Genomic DNA, 22,238 nt, shown 5'->3' with positions numbered 1-22,238 from the left:
TATGTTTACATAGACCAGTTTCATGCTAAAAAAAGTTTCAAATACCCAAAATCTTCTATATAAATAGGCCACACGTTTGTTTGTGATACACTTTTAAGTATGTTGTTGTCCACCAATATTGATGAAACATACATATGTATTTGGTTTAAACAGTTCTTTTGTCTATTTATTTATTAAAGTGGAAAATAGCGTTTTAAAAGTGGTTGAATTTCGGACACCAGACGAACCCAGTTTAGAATAAAAACGCCAAAAAATAGGGTATTTAATGTGAATATAAAAACCGCGATATTTCGAAATGTGAGCTGACTGAAAAAAAAAACATGTTTAACATGATTCAGTTAAACTCATACAAAACGTAGTTGAAATTTCGGGCATCAAAATGTCCGCTCCGCTGTGTAATAAACAAAAAAATATTTTGAATACTACCTACTGTGTAAACAAGAAATGTGTTTTTTTCAAAATCAAGAAATGTGTAATAAATATTCAGTTTACATCTGACTTCAGACATGTCGGCAAAAAATGTTTACTGGGTGACGTATGTCCAAGTTGTAGTGTATTGTCCACGTTTCCCAGGGAATGTTACAACAACTCTGACGAACAGACCCGACGACGAAATTAAATTATTTCAAAGTATATACAAATAAAGACATGTAGTATTTATGTAGTAGATGTGTGTATGAATGTATCTATATTCATACATACATATATTTTTTTAAATAGATGACTAAATGAATAAATAAATGTTACACATAAGCAACAAATTGTTTCTTGCCGGAAAACCAACAACTAACGAAATGTATATATACATATGTATGTATGTTGGTGTGTTTGGATGAGGCCCGACAACAACAAAATTGGAGAACATAAATAATATGACTATAGTACAACATAACTTTAGGCTTGATTCAAAGGAAATGCTGAAAGTTTAAAAAATGCTCGCAGTTGGTAAATGAGCTCAGGTAAAATAAAAAAAAATAAAAAAAAAAAACTTTTTTAGTCTCAGTATGTTGATGAGAAAAGTTTAATGTTTCAGAATGTGTGTGTATGCACGAAAGTTTGCATAGCTGTGTGAGTTTGAAATGCTCAGGTGGTGGTCATGGGCAAACTGTTGTCAAAATTACAAAAATGTCCTGTCTTTGGGGTGTCCTCTTGTGCACACATCCATACATTCATAGATACATTTAATACATTGGAATAAATTGTTTTGTCTTGTGTTTGTTTTATTGTTGTTTTTGTAGAAATTTTATTTTGTTGATTCGGTCTCTTCGGTATGAAAATTTAAATTAAATACTCCTCTAGTAGACATGATTAATGAAAAAACAAAAATTACATTTTGTTTTAAGTGACATACATACAAGAGTAGTTTTTTTTCTTTTTGTACGTTTTGTGTATAAATATGATTTAAGGTTTTTTTTACTCGCCTTCATAGCCATGCATTTCAAAGGAAAATATTTCTTAATAAAATCATAAAATATCCACAAATTTTTGTTTATTATTATTCTTTTGAAAGATTCCCGAGTGTCTCTTAAATTTAAAAAAAAGTAAAAAATAATCTTTGAAGTTATTGCAGTTGTTTTTAAAGCAAATGTGAATGAGACTTTAAAGGTCATTTAATTAATAGTGTTATTCGTCAACTAGTACGAAAAGAAACGGCCATGTCTGCCAAGTTTTTTGTGTAACGAAAAAGAACATTTTTTAAAAAGGATAATTAATCAAGTGACAATTCAATGACTAGTTTCTTAACTATTTTTTTTTTTAAAGTTGAAATTAAATAGAATCTGGTTTATATTAAAATTTTTTATTTCTAAATTTTTATACTAAATACTAAATTTGCATATTGTTTTTGGTTGGTTTTATTTAACATATTATTTGAATTTTTTTTTTCATAAATATTATTGTGGTATTTATGTACATAGATATACTTTTTATTATAAAAACTACAGAAATATATTTGGCACAAAATTGACTACATTTGTTTTATAAGTACATACATACATATGTATGTATGTACAATTTTTATAAAATTAGATATATAAAATTTTATTTTATGTTCATTTTTTTAAAAATTATAAACTTTTTGTTGTGTTTTATTCTCTAAATAGGACTTTGAAACAAAATTTATTGAATGCAATAAATTGTCAAATCCTAAAGGAATGTGTATTTGTTGTTCTTTCTTAATACTTCTATTTTGCCCTGTTTTCTTGCTTTTTTTTGGTTTTGAAAACAACTCTTGGATTTTTTGAGCAAAAATTGTTCCTTCTATTCAAATTTTTGTTCAAAATAAGAAGAAAAGTTGTATTTGTCTGTTGTAATTGAACCTTAAATGTTGGAGTGAAAAAGCAGAAACAGAAATAAAAACTGAACTTGTATGACTTTTCTGCACGTTTAAGTAAACGCTTAAACGTGGCTGACTTGAACGTGACGTCGCTCTCCACCACCGCTGTGTGTGTGTGTGTGTATGCGTGAATTCAAATCCTAGGCTGATTCTTTTTTAGTTGCTGCTGGTGGTGGCAATGTTGCTGTTATTGTTGTTGTTGTTTAGCCGTCCTTTGTTCATCTTAAGTACCCATGAGTAAACAGCATTTTGTGTGAGCAGGTTGTCTGTGTGCTTTTGTTAAACATAGCTTTCCTGACGTTGTAGTTGCATTTTCAATTTCTTTCCTTTTTCCGCAGTTTCTGGATGTAGTTCTGGATGTAATTGTTCATCTCGGTAGTTTTTTGCCTGCTGTAATAGCTGGTGGGCCAGGAAAGAAATGTCACGACTAGAATTAGAATATGCATCGAGCGACGACAATTGTTTCTTTGCATCCTGTGTTGAATTCAACTTAAAGAATAAGGAGGATGGCATGTGCTTCTGTTGCTCCAGCAGTTCCATTCCCAAGACAGAGTCCTGCACCAGACGTGTCAATGTGTGCAAAATTGTTTTGATACAACGTTTTTGGGCTTCGCTTTCGCCACGTGAATTGTAGCTCTTATAGAATTCCGTTTCGTATGCGTACGTGATGAAATTTATGATACCGGCATTGGCCAAATGGCTGTGGCATTTCTTATTCAGTGACATATTGTACAGCATGGCAACGATTTGTTCCTGCAAAGAATAAAGTAAAAAAACCAATGTTAATGAAATTTTATTATACACACAGGTTTTGCTTGTAAGAAAATAAAATCTAAAAATACAAGTAGTTGCAGTCCATATACTACTATATCAATAGGTGGATAGGTAGGTGAATATGTATCTACGTATGTATGTGAATGAATGAATGAATGCTACACAGAGGAAGGAGGAGATGGAAAATTGAATTCATAATATCCTACACGTTGTCTGACATTGGCCAAATCCTCAAGTAAATGAAAAAAACCAACGTGGCAAAGATTGAAGAAAAATTGCTAAACAAATGTTTCAAATAAATTTTATAAAGTTTTATGCTCAGGCTACACACAAACAACATCCGTCTGATATACATATCGCTCATTTGCTGCAACAACGTCATAACTCAAAATCCGGGAGTTTTGAACTGAGTAATTTCATATAAATATGTACATAGTTTTATCAGTTTTCAGAAAAGTCAATTATTTTTTGTATGAGAGTGTTTTTTTTTGTTATAAACGTCAAAATGAATATTCATGTTTTCTCGTATATTTGACAAGTAAAAATTTGGGTTGTATGCAGATTAGAAAGATATTAATATCTACTATTTAAATCAGGTTTTATTTCTGAAATCGCATGATCTGTTGAAAATTTATTTAAGAAATAGTAAAATTTCATAAAACATTCAAAGCCGTTTTTCTCGAAACGTCCTTTTTTTTTGAATTATGACGTTGTTGCAGCAAATGAGCGATATGTATGTACATATGTATTTTATAAACTCAGTTGTAAGTCAAGTCAATTTTAAGGGGTCATATTTAATGTTTGCATTTCGTTCCAAGGAATGCTTGTAAAAAGCTTTCAATAAAATTGAATATTTTTCAAAAATGTTGCTTGCAATTGAAAAGATTACACGAAATTTACGAGCTCGTTACTACAGAATGAATTTAAGATTGGAAAGCAATTAGGTGGAATATAAAAACAATACTTACATAAAGAAAAACGTTTATGCCTTTATCTCTCTGCTCCATTGTGGTTATCAATTTGAAAATAGTCTCGTGCGACATTATGGAATAGTGGGAAGTGATTTCTATGCGTGACAGATTATTCAAGGCGGCAGTACACAAGAGCAAAGTTTGGGGACATTCAGTGAATATCAATAGTTGAGTGAGACCTTCGACGATGGACTCCACACAACCTCTTAAGCCACTAACTTGGTGTTCCGGACCGTGCCAGGCAGCAGTGATTTGGGTCAATAGCGATACAGCTTCACGTCTCTCCATGTCACCCCGTTTCACATCATTATTTTTTGGTTTTTGAGAGCCACTTACTTGTAAAATGTCTCGTATAATTTCAATTCCTCCACAAGAACCCAACTGAGCAATCGGTTCGGGAGCACAGCATATGGTGGCTAAAGCCCTCAGAGCTTGCGCTCTTACCGAACTCAATTTATGATCTAAACAAACTATCAGCAACGTCCTCACAGCCTCTGTCTGCACAAAGGCGTTGGTGAGCGAAGCAAAACCATCGTAGTCGATATTCATAAGGGTCGCTATCATATTGATGTTGGCTTTCAACATCAGATCGCAACGGCCATTCTCCACACTGATAACCAAAATGCGTACCAGCTTTTCATAGACTTGTTGCACGCTAATTAAAAGAATGCGTTTCAAAACCTGCAAGTCTTCTAGCAAAGACTCTAGATTGATATAGTGATGATTCTCTAGGGAGTAGCGAGTATCCTTGTTGACCATTCGTATTTGATCCAAATAGTCCTCGTAACGTTTGCGTTCCAAGCGTGAGTCGGCAAAGAACACAGACCTTCGTTCTAAAATGAGAGTAAATTCGGAAACATGGTCCAATAACTGCAAGGATCCCGTTAGTGCGTCGTGTAGTGACACGTTTTGGGCACCGTTCAGCATACGTTCTACTTTTTCAAAAGAGCCCTGCATCGAAAGAGCTTTCTGCTGCAATTGCCTTATAAACTTGGCCACTGTGTTTGTTGTGATTTGTAGACTTTTGAAAGCTTCTTGTGCTATCGATTTGGTTTGTAATGTGGACATCACTTCGTGATCATAGGACATGCGCAAATCGTCCAACCATGTTTGCACATCCTCCGTGTGACCATTCAATAAGGTGTTGTCGTACTCTTGACAGGCGAATAATGGAGGAAGAGTGCAAGCGGGTTTGTGAATTTTCAGTGTTTTCGGTGTGCTAGTATTGCCGCTGAATCTGGCATGGAGTCGTAAGGGAGATATGACTTGCTCTTCCAGTTTTAAGGTACTATTATAACTAGATTCCAAGGGGCCACCTAGAACAACTGTTTCATTGTTATAGGGAGGTGGTGGAGTGGAACATGTAGGTGGTCCACCCAAATATACTGTTTCGTTGTTGTACTCTGGTACTGTCGAACAAGATTCCAAATCGCTACCCTCTTCATTTATTTCGTTGTTCATCTTTTGCAGACGTTTATGGGCCGGTGACAACGGCGAGGTTGCTTTACGCTGAACTTTTCTACGTCTCTTTATTCTGGGATTATTTCCCTTTATGGGTGATACAGCATCACTACTCTGTGTTGTATTCGAATCGTCAAAATCTAATTTTTTGGCTAAGGGTGATTCTGTCATCAACTGCATGCTGTCCAATTTAGCCATTAATGATGATCCTTCCTCCTGCTCCTCCTCTTCTTGTGTTGGGGTGTTCTTGTTGGGTGTTGCCGAGAAGGAGAATGAAATACGTCTTGATACATTTACCAGGGGCGTGTAAAATTCTGAGTTGCCTGTACGTCTAATAACTGTAGGCGGTGTTTCCACTGTGCGCACCGAAGTGGGTGAGCCAATGTCACTTTTTGTCGACTTGCTACTGGGAGACGATATTTTCGATGATCGGCCGCTTAAGCTGCGAGTACTGTGAAATTCATCATTATCAGAGAATCCCGAATCCTGAAGACAAATTGAGTAATCAATTTAATTATTGCTGATATAAGAGTTGAGTTGTTTTCTTTCAAAAAATACTTACTTGTGATCTCAAACTGCCTGGACTATCATGTTTTTCCCAAGACAATTTTGATATGTTGTGTTCGTCTTCAACTTCTTGTATGCGCGATAAATTGCCACCATACGATTTGTACTGATTTAAATCCAAGGAATGATAAGCGATGCCGCCAAATTGTTGATACTGTTGTTGTGGCTGTGGCTGTTGCTGATGATGACTTCTTTGTTGTTGCTGCGGTTGCTGCTGTTGTTGACTAAAATATGAATACAAGCCACCACTTGTTAAACTCACTGTATTTGGGTTTGTGTTCAGCAAGTGCTGGTTGGCTGGATTCGTGACATTCATGCCGGGTAACTGATTATCATCGGAACCCCACCAGACTTTACTGTAACTACGTTGAAAAGCCATCTCAATCACTGAAGTGTATGTAAGTCCCTATAAGCAAAAATTGAAAGAAAAAATAAACTTGTTACTAAAAATATTTCAAGTACTTCTTTGTGCATATTTTTCTTATTTTCTTTTTTTTAACAATTTTTTCCAAATTGTTAGAGTTTAAGTGTTGTTCGTCACAGCAACAAAAATAACATCTGTGCAACCAACGATTATTCGCCAAAGAGACTGAGGAAGAGCATGAATGAAAAACTACTCCAAAAGGAAGCTGATTACGATTTTACTTGCGAAGTGTTATAGTAATAGTGGCAGTTGTAGTGGATGTGTTTTTGGTACATTCTCTAATATTTAGTTTAACGTTAAGTATCCAACTATCTGCGCCATTAGTGGTTTAAACTTCTCGTTAGTATGAATAAGTAAATTGTAAATAGTTGTTTAGAGAATCCTTACATTTCCATAAAAATTATGCTAGATTATCCTTTTTCTCTCTACTCTACTCTCCTTTCGTTCTCTTTTTATACATTCTATTTATGCATGTATATTGGTACACTAATCAGTACGATTTACTTTGAGCACATAGTACTGTTAAGAGCAACAGATTTTAAGTAATTGGAGTTTTATAATGATTGTAACAAGTTATAGATTTAAAAAATTTCCATTTATATTCCATTCAAACTAATGCGATACTTTAAATCTATTGCAGTTTTACCACTTCTAAACGACTTATAAATTATAAATTATACTAGTATGAAACAACAACATTTAACATTTTTATTTATAATTTAACTGGTTTACTAAAATTGTAGACCATCTTAACTATAAAACGATATTTTAAGAAAGAATAAAATAAATTTATTACAAGTCTGTGATTAAACGATGTTTTATGCTCAAGAATTTAATTTCTGTTAAATTATACCTATTTAATTATTTTTTTCTAAAAACTTAATTTCAAAGAATTCTATACTTGAACTGAAACAATTTTGTAGTTGTCGATGAAGTTACTTGACCCCTAAATATCGATCCTGATCTTTCAGTACTGATAGGATAAATACATATACTGCTATATTGTCTTTGTTTATTATTGATTGTAAATTTTTCTAAACCAAAAAAATTAAATAAAACTACAATTCATAATTTATTGCATTTTTGTTGTAATCGTTTTTTTTTTATTAAATAAATATGTATATATACTAAATTAAGAGTATAAACCATAGAGACGAGTTACTCCGTTTTGGTACAACAACAAAATACATCGACTCACATGTATTTTGTTGTTGCAACAGTTAGGTTTTTGACAATTGCGTCTCGTCTATATGTTACGCTATGGTATAAACTTTATTATTATTATCATTAGTATTTTTAACAATTAAATATATTTTTGATATAGATATATATTTGTTCTATACATTAAAGCACAAAATGTTTTCCAAAGAAATTAAACTAAATATACGAATAAGAATAAATGAACTTTCACTCCAAACTCCAATCACCCATGATTTAAATTAAATAATGAAATGAAAAACAATAAGCAATTAACTATTTACTTACTTTCAATATATAATGCATGTAGTAATTGTATTTTAGAAATAAATCTTTAAACCTCAAGAATTTTACTGATAAAATATACTATTTTATTGATGTACTCTTTTATATGACGTATATATTATCAAAAACTATGAAATTGACTTTTATATTAATTACGATGCATATTCCATATGTGTAAAACAATTTAAATTTTTGCTATCAAACATAACCAAGATTCAACAACAATAGTTATAATTAAAACATGAACAATACTATTTAAAATTTTTGATTTGTTTTGTACATTTTGCAAACGTTTGCGAAATGTTTTGTTTGTTTTCATACTCTGCTTTTTATGATCCTTTTCTTGAACTAATTTCTAATTTAAAACATATAAAATTTAAAAAAAAACCTATAAATATTTATATTTATAATAAAAATCTTGGTTAAAAAAAAAATGGAAAATTACACTCTGATTTTTTACACTTAAGGTAGGGTCACACATGGCAAATATTTACTCAAAAAGGCGTAACCACTTTTTTTAGCACAAATTTGTTTGACGTGTTTGCTCTTACAAGTGTTTTGTAAGATCAATCAGCATCAAATAAAATAAAACTAAATATTTGTTTTTGTAAAAAAATCAGAGTGTAATTTTCCTTTTTTTACTTACTTTTTTATATTTTCATGCTACGTTATATTGGTTTCTGAAACTATCAAATTAAAATGACGTATGTACTTTAAAAAACAAATATTTTTTTTATCTAATATACATTTCTAGTTTCATGTTAATCCAGATTTGAAAATTTTGATCCAATATCTCAGGTAGTTTCCACTTTTCTGTAAAGTTTCTGTAAACTTATGAAAAGTGATGTAAAGTAATTTTGCATTTCAGGTGACGTATGTATCAGATATGTATTTCTCATTTGTTTTGAAAAAAATTTTAGCAAAAAAAAAAAATCAATAGTTGTTTTAAGCTTTTTGTTATATTTATTTTTTAAGTTGTACTTTATGATAATGAAAAAATATACTTTTTAATATTTCATTTGATGCGGTGGCATCAATTCGCATTCGCTATATTGATATTGATATTCCCAAGTTCCCTAGTATGGATATATATATATATATATATATGTATGTATGCATGTATTTATGTATATTGAGTTTATATGTATAGCAAGTAGTGTGAATATGATTATTAATTTAGCTTTTTAATAACTTTTGAATTAAAACATGAAGAAATACTGTTTTTTTTTTTGGTTTATAGAAACACAAACATCAAATAGTAGGATTCATTTCTAACAAATTATCACATTTTCTAAATTGAAACAGAACTAAAATAATACAAGTAATAATACGAAAACAAATAAAAAAAAGTAATCATAAAAAATAACTACAATAAATAATGCAAAGAACTAAAACAAAAGAGGAAAACAATTTGTAAAGCAAGAAAAAAAGAAGGAGATTGAATATAAAAAATGAAAGTCCTTGTTGTAAAGTTATGTTTTTGTAGTATTAGTAGTATTACTCGTAGTAGTATAAATACTTTTACTAAATCTATAAATTGTTAACAATAGTTTGTTTGCCTTTGTTTTTGAATTTGTTAAGAGCACTTTTTTTAAAACGATTTTTTTTTATCCTCCAAACTTAAATAAGCGTTTTTAAGGAGCAGAAAGAAGGTAATGAACAAATTATTAAAACAAATAATGAATATTCTTGCTAGTAAGTGTGTGTGTGTATGGTTAATTTATGATTTCAACAATTTGTAGCATAAAACGAAGCGGTGAACTGTTCAGTTTGATTTACTTAAAACAAATAGAATAACAGCAAGTTAGAAAACAAAACAATAAATAAAGCCCCATTGTTGGAGAGAAGAGTGTGTAGAAGACATTTGTGAGCATCATCTCACCACATCGTTAACAACTAAAGTGGAAGTGTAGATTTGTTCTTGTGTAGCCTGTATGAAGGTTGATTTTGTAGTGATTACTTTTTTGCCGTCAACATCTTGTTCTATGCCCTCATCCGATTGTTTGTGATCGGGTTGCTGGTGTTGCTGATGGAGAGCTTGATTGTCTTCAAAGCAACCCACGGTGGTTACATGGACGTTTGTTTTTGATAAATGTAATGGGGTTTTTCGTCGTTGCGAGGGCGAGCGCGTACTGCCGGATGCCGACGCGATATCATCATCGCTATAATCGTCTGTGGTACTGCCCACGGTGCTGCAATGCGACGACATGTATGATTTCTGCGGCATTAAATTACGTGAATGTGAAGAAATTCGGACAGCCGTTGAATTGGCCGTCATGTCTTCTTCGGATATATCGTCGAATGGCGGCGGAGGCGTGGAAGAGCCCGACATAAACATCGGCCTGTTAGAACTAACACTATGTGATGGCTGTCGCTGGGGAGTACGCGCATTGGTGGTCGATGTCTTTCGCTTAGAGGTGGAATGCTTTACTTGAAATGTTGGTGTTTTCTTAAACACTGTTTTACCCATGAAATTTTGGAAACGTTGAGCATAGAAGGAGGGACGGCATACCGAAACAGTGTCTCCATTGTAAATAATGGCTTTAAAAGTGTGCTCAAGTTTCTTTTCCAAACGATAAGACTGTAAAATATCAATGATACCGATGTACAATATCAAACGTTCATCATTCTCCGATCTGGCTGGAATGCCACCAGCCGGTACGTCCTCGTCCTCTTCGAATGGTGTATCTATATCAGCGGTTATGGATTCCATGGCCGTAGAATGGGCCACCAAACGATGACGATTCATGCTGCGCGAACGATTCAACGCGGAGCCAGCCGCTGCCGAACTTGAAGCAACATTGTATAGTTGATCTGCTTCAGGAGCTTCATCTGCTTCGCGTTCCACTTCAGTTCTTTGCAATTTGGCTCTGGCATTTTTAATGCGCTCTTCTCTTTTCTCTTTGGCAGCCAAATCGAGATTATGTATGCCCACCAGCAAGGAGTAGTCCATTATTTGAAAACTTTCCAAAACCATACAATCTCTTTGTATGGTCTTAATGAGGGCATTGTATTTGTCCATTTCCAAGAATATACCATTCGGATAATGTTCCATAAAGTCCAAGTCCTTATAGGTGGGACTGGCTTTTTGACGTTCTGCCTTTGAAGCTTTTCGCCGGAATGTTGAGCCTTTTAAATCGTATTTCGCATGCATTTTTATGTCGGATGGCAACAAATTGTTCATGGCCACCAGTCGGACATTTTTGGTATTATAGTGGAAGCAATAAAGGCCAAAGAATTTCGGCAGCAGGGTACGAGGATTTTGGGAAAGGTTCATATAATAGCCGGGCAAAAGTTTTTGCAGAAATTCACATTCCTTCTTTTGCACAGTTTTGATAATAAACTCGTCATCGTCGGTTAAATAAAATATTGAACCGGAAGCTCCAGGATTCGATAGTTGCCTCAGTGGTGCAGCACATATGGACATTAGGAAATCATCTGGTGCTATACCAAACAGATCTCTAAAATAGCGAAAAGCTATTGGAGCGTACACTTTAAAACGAAATTCACTATAATGATGTGCTGGCGTTATAGAAGAGCCATCTGGAGGAAACGAAATCGTTTCCATTTCAAAGAAATCATTCATGAGCAAATCCCTCTTTGGTTTAGAAGCCAAACTACCTACAGTGTGCTGAATGCCCAGCTGTATGGAACCCATGATCTGTTTGCTTTGGATTTTCTTATAAGTCACTTCGCCCTCATCGTCCACTCGACGATGCCCGATTTTCTTCTCATGTTTTCCTGCGGACGATGGATTTCGCGATACAATTTTGTCCAATGTCGATGAAGTGCTTTTGAGTCTTTGTTGTTGATTTATTTCTTGCTGCATAAACGCTGTCGTCTCCTGGCCGCCATGAGCATTTGCAGCCTCACTAAAAAGTTGGCGCGACGTAGACGGCATCATAGGTGGTAATGTGCTCGAGGGGTATGGATTCAAATGTGTTTCTTCATTATCCGAAACTATAGATAATGCTGACATTGAGTTGGGTTTGGTTATTGTTATGATGGCAGTGCTAGTTGTATTCGTTGCGTATGATGTGCTGGCCTGATTATCATTATCTTCATCAATATCATTTTTAGTATTGTGTGGTTGTTTAAATGGTTCCAATTCTATGGAATCAATAACACCAACTTCACTGGCCATTTTTAAAGGAAAATGCTGCAATATACATTTGAAAATAAAAGAGAGAAAGAAAAAAAAGAGGCAAATTTGGTAAAAACGTAAATAATGACTTTAGTTTTTTCACAAACTTTTCTGTAAGTTTACAATAAAAAGAGAAACGTTTTGGAAAAAAGAAAAAGTCGCTTGTTAAAAACTGTTAAAACGGAACTACTTCCGTATCTGGTGGTATGCAAGTCTAGAAACACATTTAAAGAAATTTTTTTAAGGTTGCAGGTTGCGGCAATAAAACAAATACACACTTTAAATGAAATTTAATAAAACAAATGCATTATGCATTTTAATTTATGTCAGTTGCCAGTAATTATTTAAACGTTTGTATGATGTATTACAGCAGAGATGGAAAATTTGATAATATCGTATTTTTTTTTTTTGGTACTATTTCATATTCATGCGACTCATTTAATACTTGCTGTTCGATAAAAACTTGTCTGTTCATGTCGTATTAATTTCATCATGTATCAAGATGTATCCGATCATTGAACTCATTTCAGTGTTGCAAAAACTTAATGAATTCCTAAGTATTTTCCTGAGAGTGAAAAAAGTAGGTACTATTTGAATATTATGTATGTTGATATCGAACAAAAATTTCATTGTCCATCCAAGTGATGTACATATATTTGTTTGTTTTGTACTTTTGTTTCGTAAGGGGGAAATACCCTCAAACCACAAGAAGTTAAACAAAATTGAGAAGTGCTTTGAATTCTCATCATTTTAAATGTGGTTCTCTCGCATTCCATTTATGATAAATTACTCATGCTGAACTTGACAATTGCTGCTGCTCGTGGTTTATTGTTCATATACAATTAAAAGCTTTGTATCGGATTTACATATACAATATACATATATTTATTACTACATATTATTATTATTATCTTTTTTTGTTGTAAATGAATTGTATTAAAAACAATTAGAATACACTTCAAAATTTTTTAATACATACTATCATACCAACAACAATCATACATATATGTTTATATAAAAAAAAACATTCAATTCAATCGCGACTCCATGCTATTATTGTATTGTATTCGATTTGTTGTTAAATGATGCATGATGAGTCACTTTTAAATCACTTTGATTTACAATTTGTTTTTCCTAAATTTCGTTTTATGTATTCACTGAATAAGCAAATCAATACCTAAATTCAGTTGTGAATGGCCAATAGCCAATAAACAAGTTTATGTAGAAATCATACTTCGATTCTACACGAAAATATGAATGCACCAGAAAAGCATTAAGGATATTGAAAATAGCATTTTTCCCCCAAAAATAATAAACTTTCTGAAAAGATTAATATGGATGCATACAAATGCTTTCAAGATAAAACCAAAATTTTGTTAATATAATTTTAAGCACAATATGTAGTTTAAATACTTAGATTCTTAATTTTCTAGTTTTCTTTTAACAAATTAATTTCGAAAATTTCAAATTTCCATCACGCACCACAGATAGTATCGAAAAGTATTTATTTGATTTTTCTTTCGCTTAAAAGACTTTTGTGAAAACAAAAATAAAGTATTATACAACATATATAAAAAACGTGTGAACTCGTAAAAAAAAGAGATGATGCTAAAAACTTTTGGATATTTTTATCATCAAAAAAAAAACAAATACATATAGAAAATAATAATGGAACAGCTATGCTGTCTTGTTGACAACACAAATAAATAAAGAAAATAATCATAATTTTCATTCTCAAACATATTTTTATCTTAGGAAGAATAAATCCGCAGGGTTTCTAATACAAAAGTAATATTGCGTTATTCATGAATTCTACCTAGATGAATTTGTGAATCTTATTTTAAAAAAATTTAAGATAAAACAAAATACATGTAAAACGTCCACTCAAAGCACTCGTTCGCTATAGAAAAACAGCACAAAAGTTTTATTTATTAATACATTTTTACCACTTAGGTTTTTGACAACTGAGTTAGGTCTTTGACAGGAGAGTTTTCGCTCTATGTATATTTCTCTATGGACCTAACTCAGTTGTAAAAATTCCAAGTAAAAAAAAATAACTATGTGAACACAAAAACAATACTCTATTTTGAGTAATTTTTTTGTTTTGAATTTTTTTTTAAGTTTCCAGTCTATGATAGGTACCTTTTTGAGATTTATTCTATAATGTTCATTCAAGTTAGTACTTTGTTTTTTATCGCTAAATGTTGCTAGCTAACGAGTGTGTTTTTGTTATAACATAGTTTTTTCCATGGTTTTTTCTACTAATACATTCTCACCACTTAGGTTTCTGATAACTGAGTTAGGTCTTTGACAGGAGAGTTTCCGCTCTTGTCTATTCTCTATGGTAGAAATATTAAAATTTAAATGAAACTCATTTGTTATTTTTATATTGTCAACTTTCAACATGTTACTCTCAATATTAAAATTATTTTTTCAAAACATTTTTTACTACTTCGAACAGAGTACGTACATATCTAAAAAATTAAAAAATTTAACTTTAAGACTTGAATACAAAATGTAAACACAAAACTTGAAAGATGAACAATTAAAAAATTATGAAAATAATTTTTTTTTTTTATTTTTAAGAATATTTTATTGTATTTATACGTGAGCGGTATATAGTAATACGGCGTACTACGAATTTCTACATCGGATCAGATCAATAAACAAAAAATATATAATATATTTTATCCCAACATTAAATATTGGTCGATGTGGCATCTCTGCAACTTTGTTTACCCAAGGGCACAAATACAACACTGCGCTGTTAACGTCTTACAAAATAAAACGATTGTGCTTTTTACACTGTTTTTATTTAATGTGTTTTTATGGAATTAATACAGCCAATTAACAATTATGACATTAACTGTTTAATTAGTGAATAATACAGTGCATTTAGTGTAATACAATACAACTGTTGAAATAAAACTCTTCGCAAACCAGGTAATTAATCGATCGACAAAGCAACATTTTCTCAGTACGTTTCTCTTTTTGTTTTAACTCACAAATTTGCAAATATGTATGTATATTTTACTCACTTTTTTAAATATAAAATAAAATTTGGCCACCGAATAGATATAGGTCGGTGGTAGACCATAAATATTTTGTTCAAACGCTTGTTTGATGGCACACGTAAAATTGATGAATGAAGCAACAAGTTCAGTCTTTTTTTGTTTTTTTTTACAAAAGAGCGACGTCTTCACAGGTACACACACAACAAACAATAATTATAAAAAAAAGATAGAAGAGTAACAACGAACAAATAAAACTGACTAAAATTTAGTTTTTTTAATCACATTTCACTTCCACAATTCTTTTTTTATCCATACACCAGAAGATGGTTTTGCGATGATGACTTTTTTACAATTTATTTTCAATAACTGAGTGAGCAATATTTTAATTCCTTTACTGCATAAATAGATATCAGTGGGAGGGGCGTTTCTTATGGAATTTTATTGTTTTTCGTTTGTTGAAACCATTTTTATATTCTTTAATATGCGTATTTTATTGTAATTATAATTAATCCTTTGTTTTCTTGTTAAAATTTAAATGATTAATATTTATTTAATTATTTTTTTTCGCGTTAGCAGCTGTTGTGCGAGTTGTTTGCGTCGATGAAAATTTCGTTATAAAATGACAGGCGCTCTTAGATTATATGATGAGTGAGTTTGTTAAAAGAGTGCAGACAGGGAGAGCTTCTTTTGTAGTCTTGATTCAGAAGAGTACAAAAGAGACAGCTATAGTTAGTATTTTAGTGTTGTAACAGTGGTGTTAGTTATGACGATTTTACGTAATTTTAACGATTTTATAGAGTAAATTTAGTGATTTGACGATTGGCGATTTTTTTTGTAAATTTACTAACATGCCGACGACTTTTCCATTTAAATTTTATTATAGAAATTAAAATAAATGTATAAAATATGGAGGAAGTAGTTATTCTTGGAATTTATGCAAAAATAAATATTGAAATAATATTGAGTAGAAAATAGTATGAAAATTACTCCTTAATATTTTAAAATGATGATGATGTGTTCTGGAGAAAAAAAATGTTACTTATTTTTGGGAATAAGACAATAACAAAATTTGGAAACCCTGTTAAATAAAAGCCTTTAAACGGTTTTTATATTTTAGTAAATTTACACTGTTTTTATATTATTAGTTCATCAGTTTTTAGAAGTTTCCTTAATAAGTTAAATAATTTTATTTTACAATGAGTAAAATAGATTTCAACATAAAAGATGTTAGTTATTCTCATTAATTTGTTGTGAAATTTTGCATTTTAAAACTGTGTGAACCAAATAATTTAAATGAAAAATATTTTAATACACATAAAAGATCAACATACAAACATAGGAGGTAAAGTGCCTTTTTAACCCACTTTAAATACAATTTTATAAACTATCAATAAATTTGGTACAACATACATAATTACGTATACAAATAAAAACATACATACATACATATTTGTATTTAATAAATCTATTATAATGTTTATAAATCTTTATAACAGAAACAAATTTGCATATAAATTAAACTTTAATAACAAAACAAACGACTACTTTTTTGATTACAATTTTTTTGTATGAAAATGTTAAAAAACAAACTAAAATTAAATATTGGTTTGATGGATTTTTTCTTATCAACAAAATAAATATGTATCTTCTTACGCCAGTGTCCTTCCACTAAGCTTTTTGTGACTAACATACGAGTATGTAGGTACTATGTATACATACATACATATTTGTATGTTTGTTTTATAAATAAATGTTAATTCTATAATACTAATAGGTACATAACATTGAACAATATTATAATTTAATTAAAAAATATAACAAATAGGTATATGTATGTATGTATATAGACATACTGCCACAAAGAATTCATAGGAAAATCCTAAAATACAATAGCTGGAGTTTAGTTGATGTAGTACATTACATGTTGGAAAAATTTGAACCCACTAAGTAGTAGATAAATTTAACACATTGTTAAATAGCAGCCCTACAAATTGTATCGCCGTTAATCCAATAATATTTAGCTTTTATTCTATCACTATCTGTTATTGTACTTGTATCTGGTTATCATGAGCTGCCGTATTTAAGTTGTAAGTTTAAATTCCTCGCCAGAGACTTGTGTTGAATTCTAATTAGGTAGATATGTATTTTGTTGTGTAAATCATAAAAATACTTGCGTTTTTTGGTTGGATAATTTGATTAGAAATTAAGAAAAACGACGTGTGAGCAGAGAAGCAAGCCGATTCAAAAATTTCGTAAGCCGTGCCGATACGGCTTGCTTCTCTGCATGTGAGCATTTACAATTCTATGTAACTTAAATTGTAAGTTGGAAATAGCTACATATACATTTAAAAAAAATTATTTTGATTTGATTTTGGTTGTGTGTTTGGTGCTAGCTGTCTCTTTGGAGAAAAAAACTAATGTAATTTGATTTCATTACTAAAACCTCATATTAAATTATACCTATATACATAATTTTAATTGATGTTCATAAAATTGCTAAAGGTTTACACCTTTAATTAAATATTTTAGACAAATTTTTCTAAAAGCTACTTTTTATAATCACTAGATCCAAGTGGATATTCCCTATTCCTGTCTTTAAATGTCTGACTCAACCAACCAACATTTTGTAGAGGTGAATTTCAAATACAAATTTCAATATATCATTCGGTAGAGTAGTTTTGCAGGTAATTTTAAAATAAAACAAATAACACTTGTCATTAGTTATTTTATTATTATTATTACATATTTTGTTATTCTAAAAACAGAAGCAAAAATCTCAAAAGCCGCATTTATTTACAGGGAAGATTATATTCATATGTATGTAGCCTTTGTCTCATTCTGATGATTCACGATACAGGTTTTATTTAATTTATTTATAAGTATGTAATATATTTTTATAGAATTCTTTTGAAAATACTTTTACATAGTATGACTGTAAGTATATGAAAGAGAGTGCATATACATACATTCATATGTATCTATAATGAATTAATATATAATGAAAACAATTGTAATTTAAGTGATTCGATATTAAATGTCAGCACTGTTTTTTTTCGCCATATTTAGAGCAACAGAATACCTATAATATCAAACAGAAAGACGGACAATGACTTATTAAAACCATTTTTTGAAATAAATATAAATGGTCAATATACTACATACAAATGTACATAAGTATAAGTATTTCTAGTGGTTTTGTTTTCTTGCTGGGATTCTTGGTTTTGTCAACTATTTATTGCTATAATTATGGTTAATTTCTTATTGTGTAACGGTGGCACATAAAGAAGAAAGACTCTTATGACCATTAAAAAATTGTATAGAGATAAAAGACCCCAGACAAGAAATAGAAATAAATACCCAAAGCCAATTTTAATAATAAAAAAAAAACGTTAACAGGTTCTGACATACATAAATTCTAGTTCATATTGTTTGTTGCGTTGCGAACATTTTAATAATAGAATGGGACAAAAAAGATTATCTATCGTTTAGAAATTTCAAATATTTTCACTTTAATTTTTACAAATATGGTGGGTATTGAATTCATTTTGACTTAAATATTCTCTTTGTCGATAGTGTTTTTTTTTGTTTAATAAAATGTTAAAAATATCATGTGGTGTAGTTGTAGTTTGGCATTAGTTAAGCTTTTCTTTTAATTGTTTTTTTTTTGAGTTTTATAATTTTTATTAAAAATTCATGGCACATTTTTTGTTGTTTTTATTAAATAGGTATTTCCTAATAAACAATTTGTATACATACAAACATTTGTTCCAATACAGAAACAACATTGTATATTTTTTGTATTTGGTTTATTATTGTTTTCCATTTTAATATTTATTTGACATTGTATTGATTTATGGTTAAATATTTGTTTGTGTAGATAGATGTTGGTGGCACACAAGTGTTTATGGCATTTGCCAAAAACTGAAAAAAAGTTTGGGTTTATTGTTTTATGTGGTACTAATTTTTTTATTTTGCCAATAATTTGAATATTTTAAATCTGTTTTGAAGTTGTTTTTCCCAGATTATTATTTTTATTTGTTTAATATTGATATAAATCATTTTTCTAATTGATATTTAAGTGATAAAAATAATAATTTTATAAAACTTTTGATGCAGCTATTATTACAAATATTCTTTATATATGTATACAGATTTAAAACAAATTCTTAATTATAAAAACAAAAATATAGCTGGAAATGCAAATATATTTGTTTTTATCACACTTCAATTGTTTGTTTTTTTTTTTTTTTTTTTTTTTTTTAAAAACTGCAAGTGTCAGCAACAATATATTCAAAAGTTTAAAACCATTATTATTTTAAATTATATCCCAAAGAAACAGCGTTTGTTTTTACAAATATGTATGTATGTTGTTAAATGTTGAACAAATTACCAAGAAAGCTTAAAACATTGAAAATGAAGTATGCGACTTTGAGTTAATGTTTGATTACATACATATTTATGTATGTTGATACTCATTTCTTTTAGATTTACTGTAATTTCCTAAATCTTTAGAATTTACAATTAATTTGTAAATTTAGTTAAACCTTGTTAAAGATGCTGCAAAGACGGGCAGATACAAATTTAAAAGAGCTTTAACCAAAAATATTGTTTTTCTATGCAAATTTTTCAAAACAAAATTCAAATCTAGGAAATAAGAGTTTACATCTTTAATTTGCAGTAGTAAATCATTTCATTCTTTGTTAATAAAGAATTCCCCCTAAAACACCACATAAAATTTGTTAAGTCATATTCAAATATTCTAAACCGGAAAAAGTCGTATGACACACATACAGTCTTTCTATATTATATTCTTAAATCTAGATGTGCGTTTCGCTTCAATACGCAAATGATTCATGCATGATGCAAGAATAATTAACCATCACTGCTATCACTAAATTAATATTCAAGCTACTCGTATTTGTAATTTTTGAGAATATCAAATATAACTTATCGATCATAAACATGTTTTGAATTTTTCAAGGACGAAGTAATAAGTACAAAATAACTAATAATAAGTATACAAAATACTTCACTGTTTTTTTTTTCATCATAATCTGACCATAAGTATTTCAGTGATAGTGTTAGGATCGAAATTTGGTTATAGGTGCCTTAATGAACATACATATTTCTAATCTTAAATAATTATAGTTAGTACATAATTTTATTATTGGTGGTTCTAACCTACACCTAGATAAGCTTCATATGTTGTGCCCTGACATACTTAAAATTGAATGGCATCGAAAGAATATGTACTTTTTTTCAATATACAAACATATTTTGTTGCTTTTTTTATTTTATTATTTATGTGTCTATATTAAATAACAAAGTAATAATAATCTCAAATGTAATAAAAGGGCGCTGTAATAAAATAATGTATGAATGTGTGAATGATAAGAGTATTGATAACAAGGTTTTGAAAGTGTTTTAATAAATTTGTAATAAAAACATCAAACATTTCCAAGAAGAGTATACATATGTATGTACATAAAAAGAGCTTATTAAATATTTTGCTGATTAATCATAACATTTTTGTCTTAACACAAAAATAAAGTATTATATGTGCATATATACATAGGTACCTAATTTAAAATTACTTTTTTGGAGAAAATCATAAAAAAGGTTTTTAACCTTTTTCTAAGTTCTTGGAATTTTTGGGAATTTGTTATTAAATTTGATGAATCATATCAGTTATGTAACAAAATATATGTATAGGTATCTGTGGAATTTAAAAGTTTGGGACGTAGAAAATAATATTTTATTAAATATTAACATTCTTAATTTCATTACATACTGCATACATACATATGTATGTACATACATATGAATTCTATATATCACTTAATGAAATATTTAAATAATATTAAAAGAGTATTTAATTCTATCGAATATTTGATTTCAAAATTCCTGGTGATTTTGTAAAACACTGAAAAATCCCATGCCATGAAACCCGTTTTGAACTTTTAAAATTTGAACATTTTGCTTAACTAAACCTACCTTTAATTATGGCCGCTAATATCCACTGTATTTTTGCTGCAGTTATCCAAAGTTCGTTCGTAATCCAATGTATGTTTCAATTATAACTTCCACTATGTTTTATAATTTGTTTTTAATTAAAACGTTATTCTTTTTTTGTTTTGTTATTCAAAGTATGTATGTATTTCCAACACGTTCTTTAGTATTTGTCTATTTATTTTTTTTTAACTTTTCAATGGCAAATGTTTTTTTTTTTTTAAATTGTTTCAATTTGTTGTTACTTATTTTTTTTTAAACGTTAAATGAATTGTTCTATTGTAATGTAAACAAACTTTTAAAACCCCCTTTTTACTGAATACTCGTATGAACTAAAACCCCATTTGTAAAAAAATAAATATTGTAACGAGCGTGCGCACACGTCTTTGCTTTAGCAATGTTAATCAACTTATGTACAAGATTCTTCACTCTTGTGCACTCACATGCCTTTGACTCAAAGGTAAATATTTTTGGAGTGAATTGTATAGATAAGAAATTGTGCTCATAATAATAGTTTTACTCATATGGAATGAATGAAGTTCTGTCAAACTCAACACTCATCATCGCATTTATTTGTTGTTGTACGTAGTTGATGACGCATTCGTATTGTTGTTTTATCTTTACAGATCTTTGAAAGAACATATTCGCAATTCTTTTGTTCTGCCTTATTTATAACAATTTATTGCATATTTATTTATTCCAAGTACGTAATATAAAAAGCCTATAAGGCCAATGTATATATTACAAAAGTAAATTCCTGAATGCAATTTAATATAATTACACTCTGCTACAAAATGACACTTTTTGTCAGAACTTGAAAATCGACCTAATGAAGGTTGTAGGCCTAGGTGAGGACATACTGAAACCGTTTTCAAAGATTTTAAAACACCCTCAAAATTTTGAGTTATTTTGAAAAAACTGTTTTAGGGTAGGTCGTAGGACTGTAGTACCTCTAACTCACACATTTTTAGACCGATTTAAAAATCTTAAACAACTATGGATAGGGAAAGAATTACGCTTTCATAAAATGTATGCATAATATCTGTATTCCAAGAAA

At 30.0% G+C, this 22,238-nt stretch overlaps 3 protein-coding genes across 4 annotated transcripts in view; 1 reads left to right on the top strand and 2 right to left on the bottom strand.

Annotated features, from left to right (window-relative positions):
• Nucleotides 1-1,777: 1,777 nt before the first annotated feature.
• On the bottom strand, nucleotides 1,778-21,346 carry insc (inscuteable). The gene is made up of 4 exons (XM_065510926.1): nucleotides 21,167-21,346; nucleotides 6,104-6,514; nucleotides 4,078-6,027; nucleotides 1,778-3,088 (listed from the first exon to the last, which is right to left on the bottom strand). Exons 2-4 carry the CDS (start codon nucleotides 6,485-6,487, stop codon nucleotides 2,615-2,617), a joined length of 2,808 nt encoding a protein of 935 aa, XP_065366998.1. The 5' UTR covers nucleotides 6,488-6,514; nucleotides 21,167-21,346; the 3' UTR covers nucleotides 1,778-2,614.
• On the bottom strand, nucleotides 7,601-15,808 carry sktl (skittles). The gene is made up of 2 exons (XM_065510929.1): nucleotides 15,197-15,808; nucleotides 7,601-12,173 (listed from the first exon to the last, which is right to left on the bottom strand). Exon 2 carries the CDS (start codon nucleotides 12,156-12,158, stop codon nucleotides 9,888-9,890), a length of 2,271 nt encoding a protein of 756 aa, XP_065367001.1. The 5' UTR covers nucleotides 12,159-12,173; nucleotides 15,197-15,808; the 3' UTR covers nucleotides 7,601-9,887.
• The window catches only part of Ipk1 (Inositol phosphate kinase 1), a 239,513-nt gene continuing 232,252 nt past the window's right edge, over nucleotides 14,978-22,238 (top strand). For both annotated transcript variants that reach the window (XM_065510927.1, XM_065510928.1), the window contains exon 1: nucleotides 14,978-15,101. The gene's annotated coding sequence lies outside the window, so the exon portion shown is untranslated. The remainder of the gene's footprint in view (nucleotides 15,102-22,238) is intronic.

Source organism: Calliphora vicina, chromosome 5 (genome assembly GCF_958450345.1).
Source record: "Calliphora vicina chromosome 5, idCalVici1.1, whole genome shotgun sequence".
In the NCBI taxonomy this organism is placed as follows: Eukaryota; Metazoa; Arthropoda; class Insecta; order Diptera; family Calliphoridae; genus Calliphora; species Calliphora vicina.
Note: the sequence above shows the minus strand (reverse complement) of the source record. Positions and strands in the feature narration are given on the sequence as shown.

Bases quoted from the DNA above. Each gene is read 5' to 3' on its own strand.
- insc (XM_065510926.1), bottom strand. From the start codon at position 6,487: ATGGCTTTTCAACGTAGTTACAGTAAAGTCTGGTGGGGTTCCGATGAT. The intron at 6,028-6,103 runs GTAAGTATTTTT...ATTTGTCTTCAG, and splicing joins CAGGCAGTTTGAGATCACAA to GATTCGGGATTCTCTGATAA. The intron at 3,089-4,077 runs GTAAGTATTGTT...TATTCTTTGCAG, and splicing joins GCATAAACGTTTTTCTTTAT to GAACAAATCGTTGCCATGCT.
- sktl (XM_065510929.1), bottom strand. From the start codon at position 12,158: ATGGCCAGTGAAGTTGGTGTTATTGATTCCATAGAATTGGAACCATTT.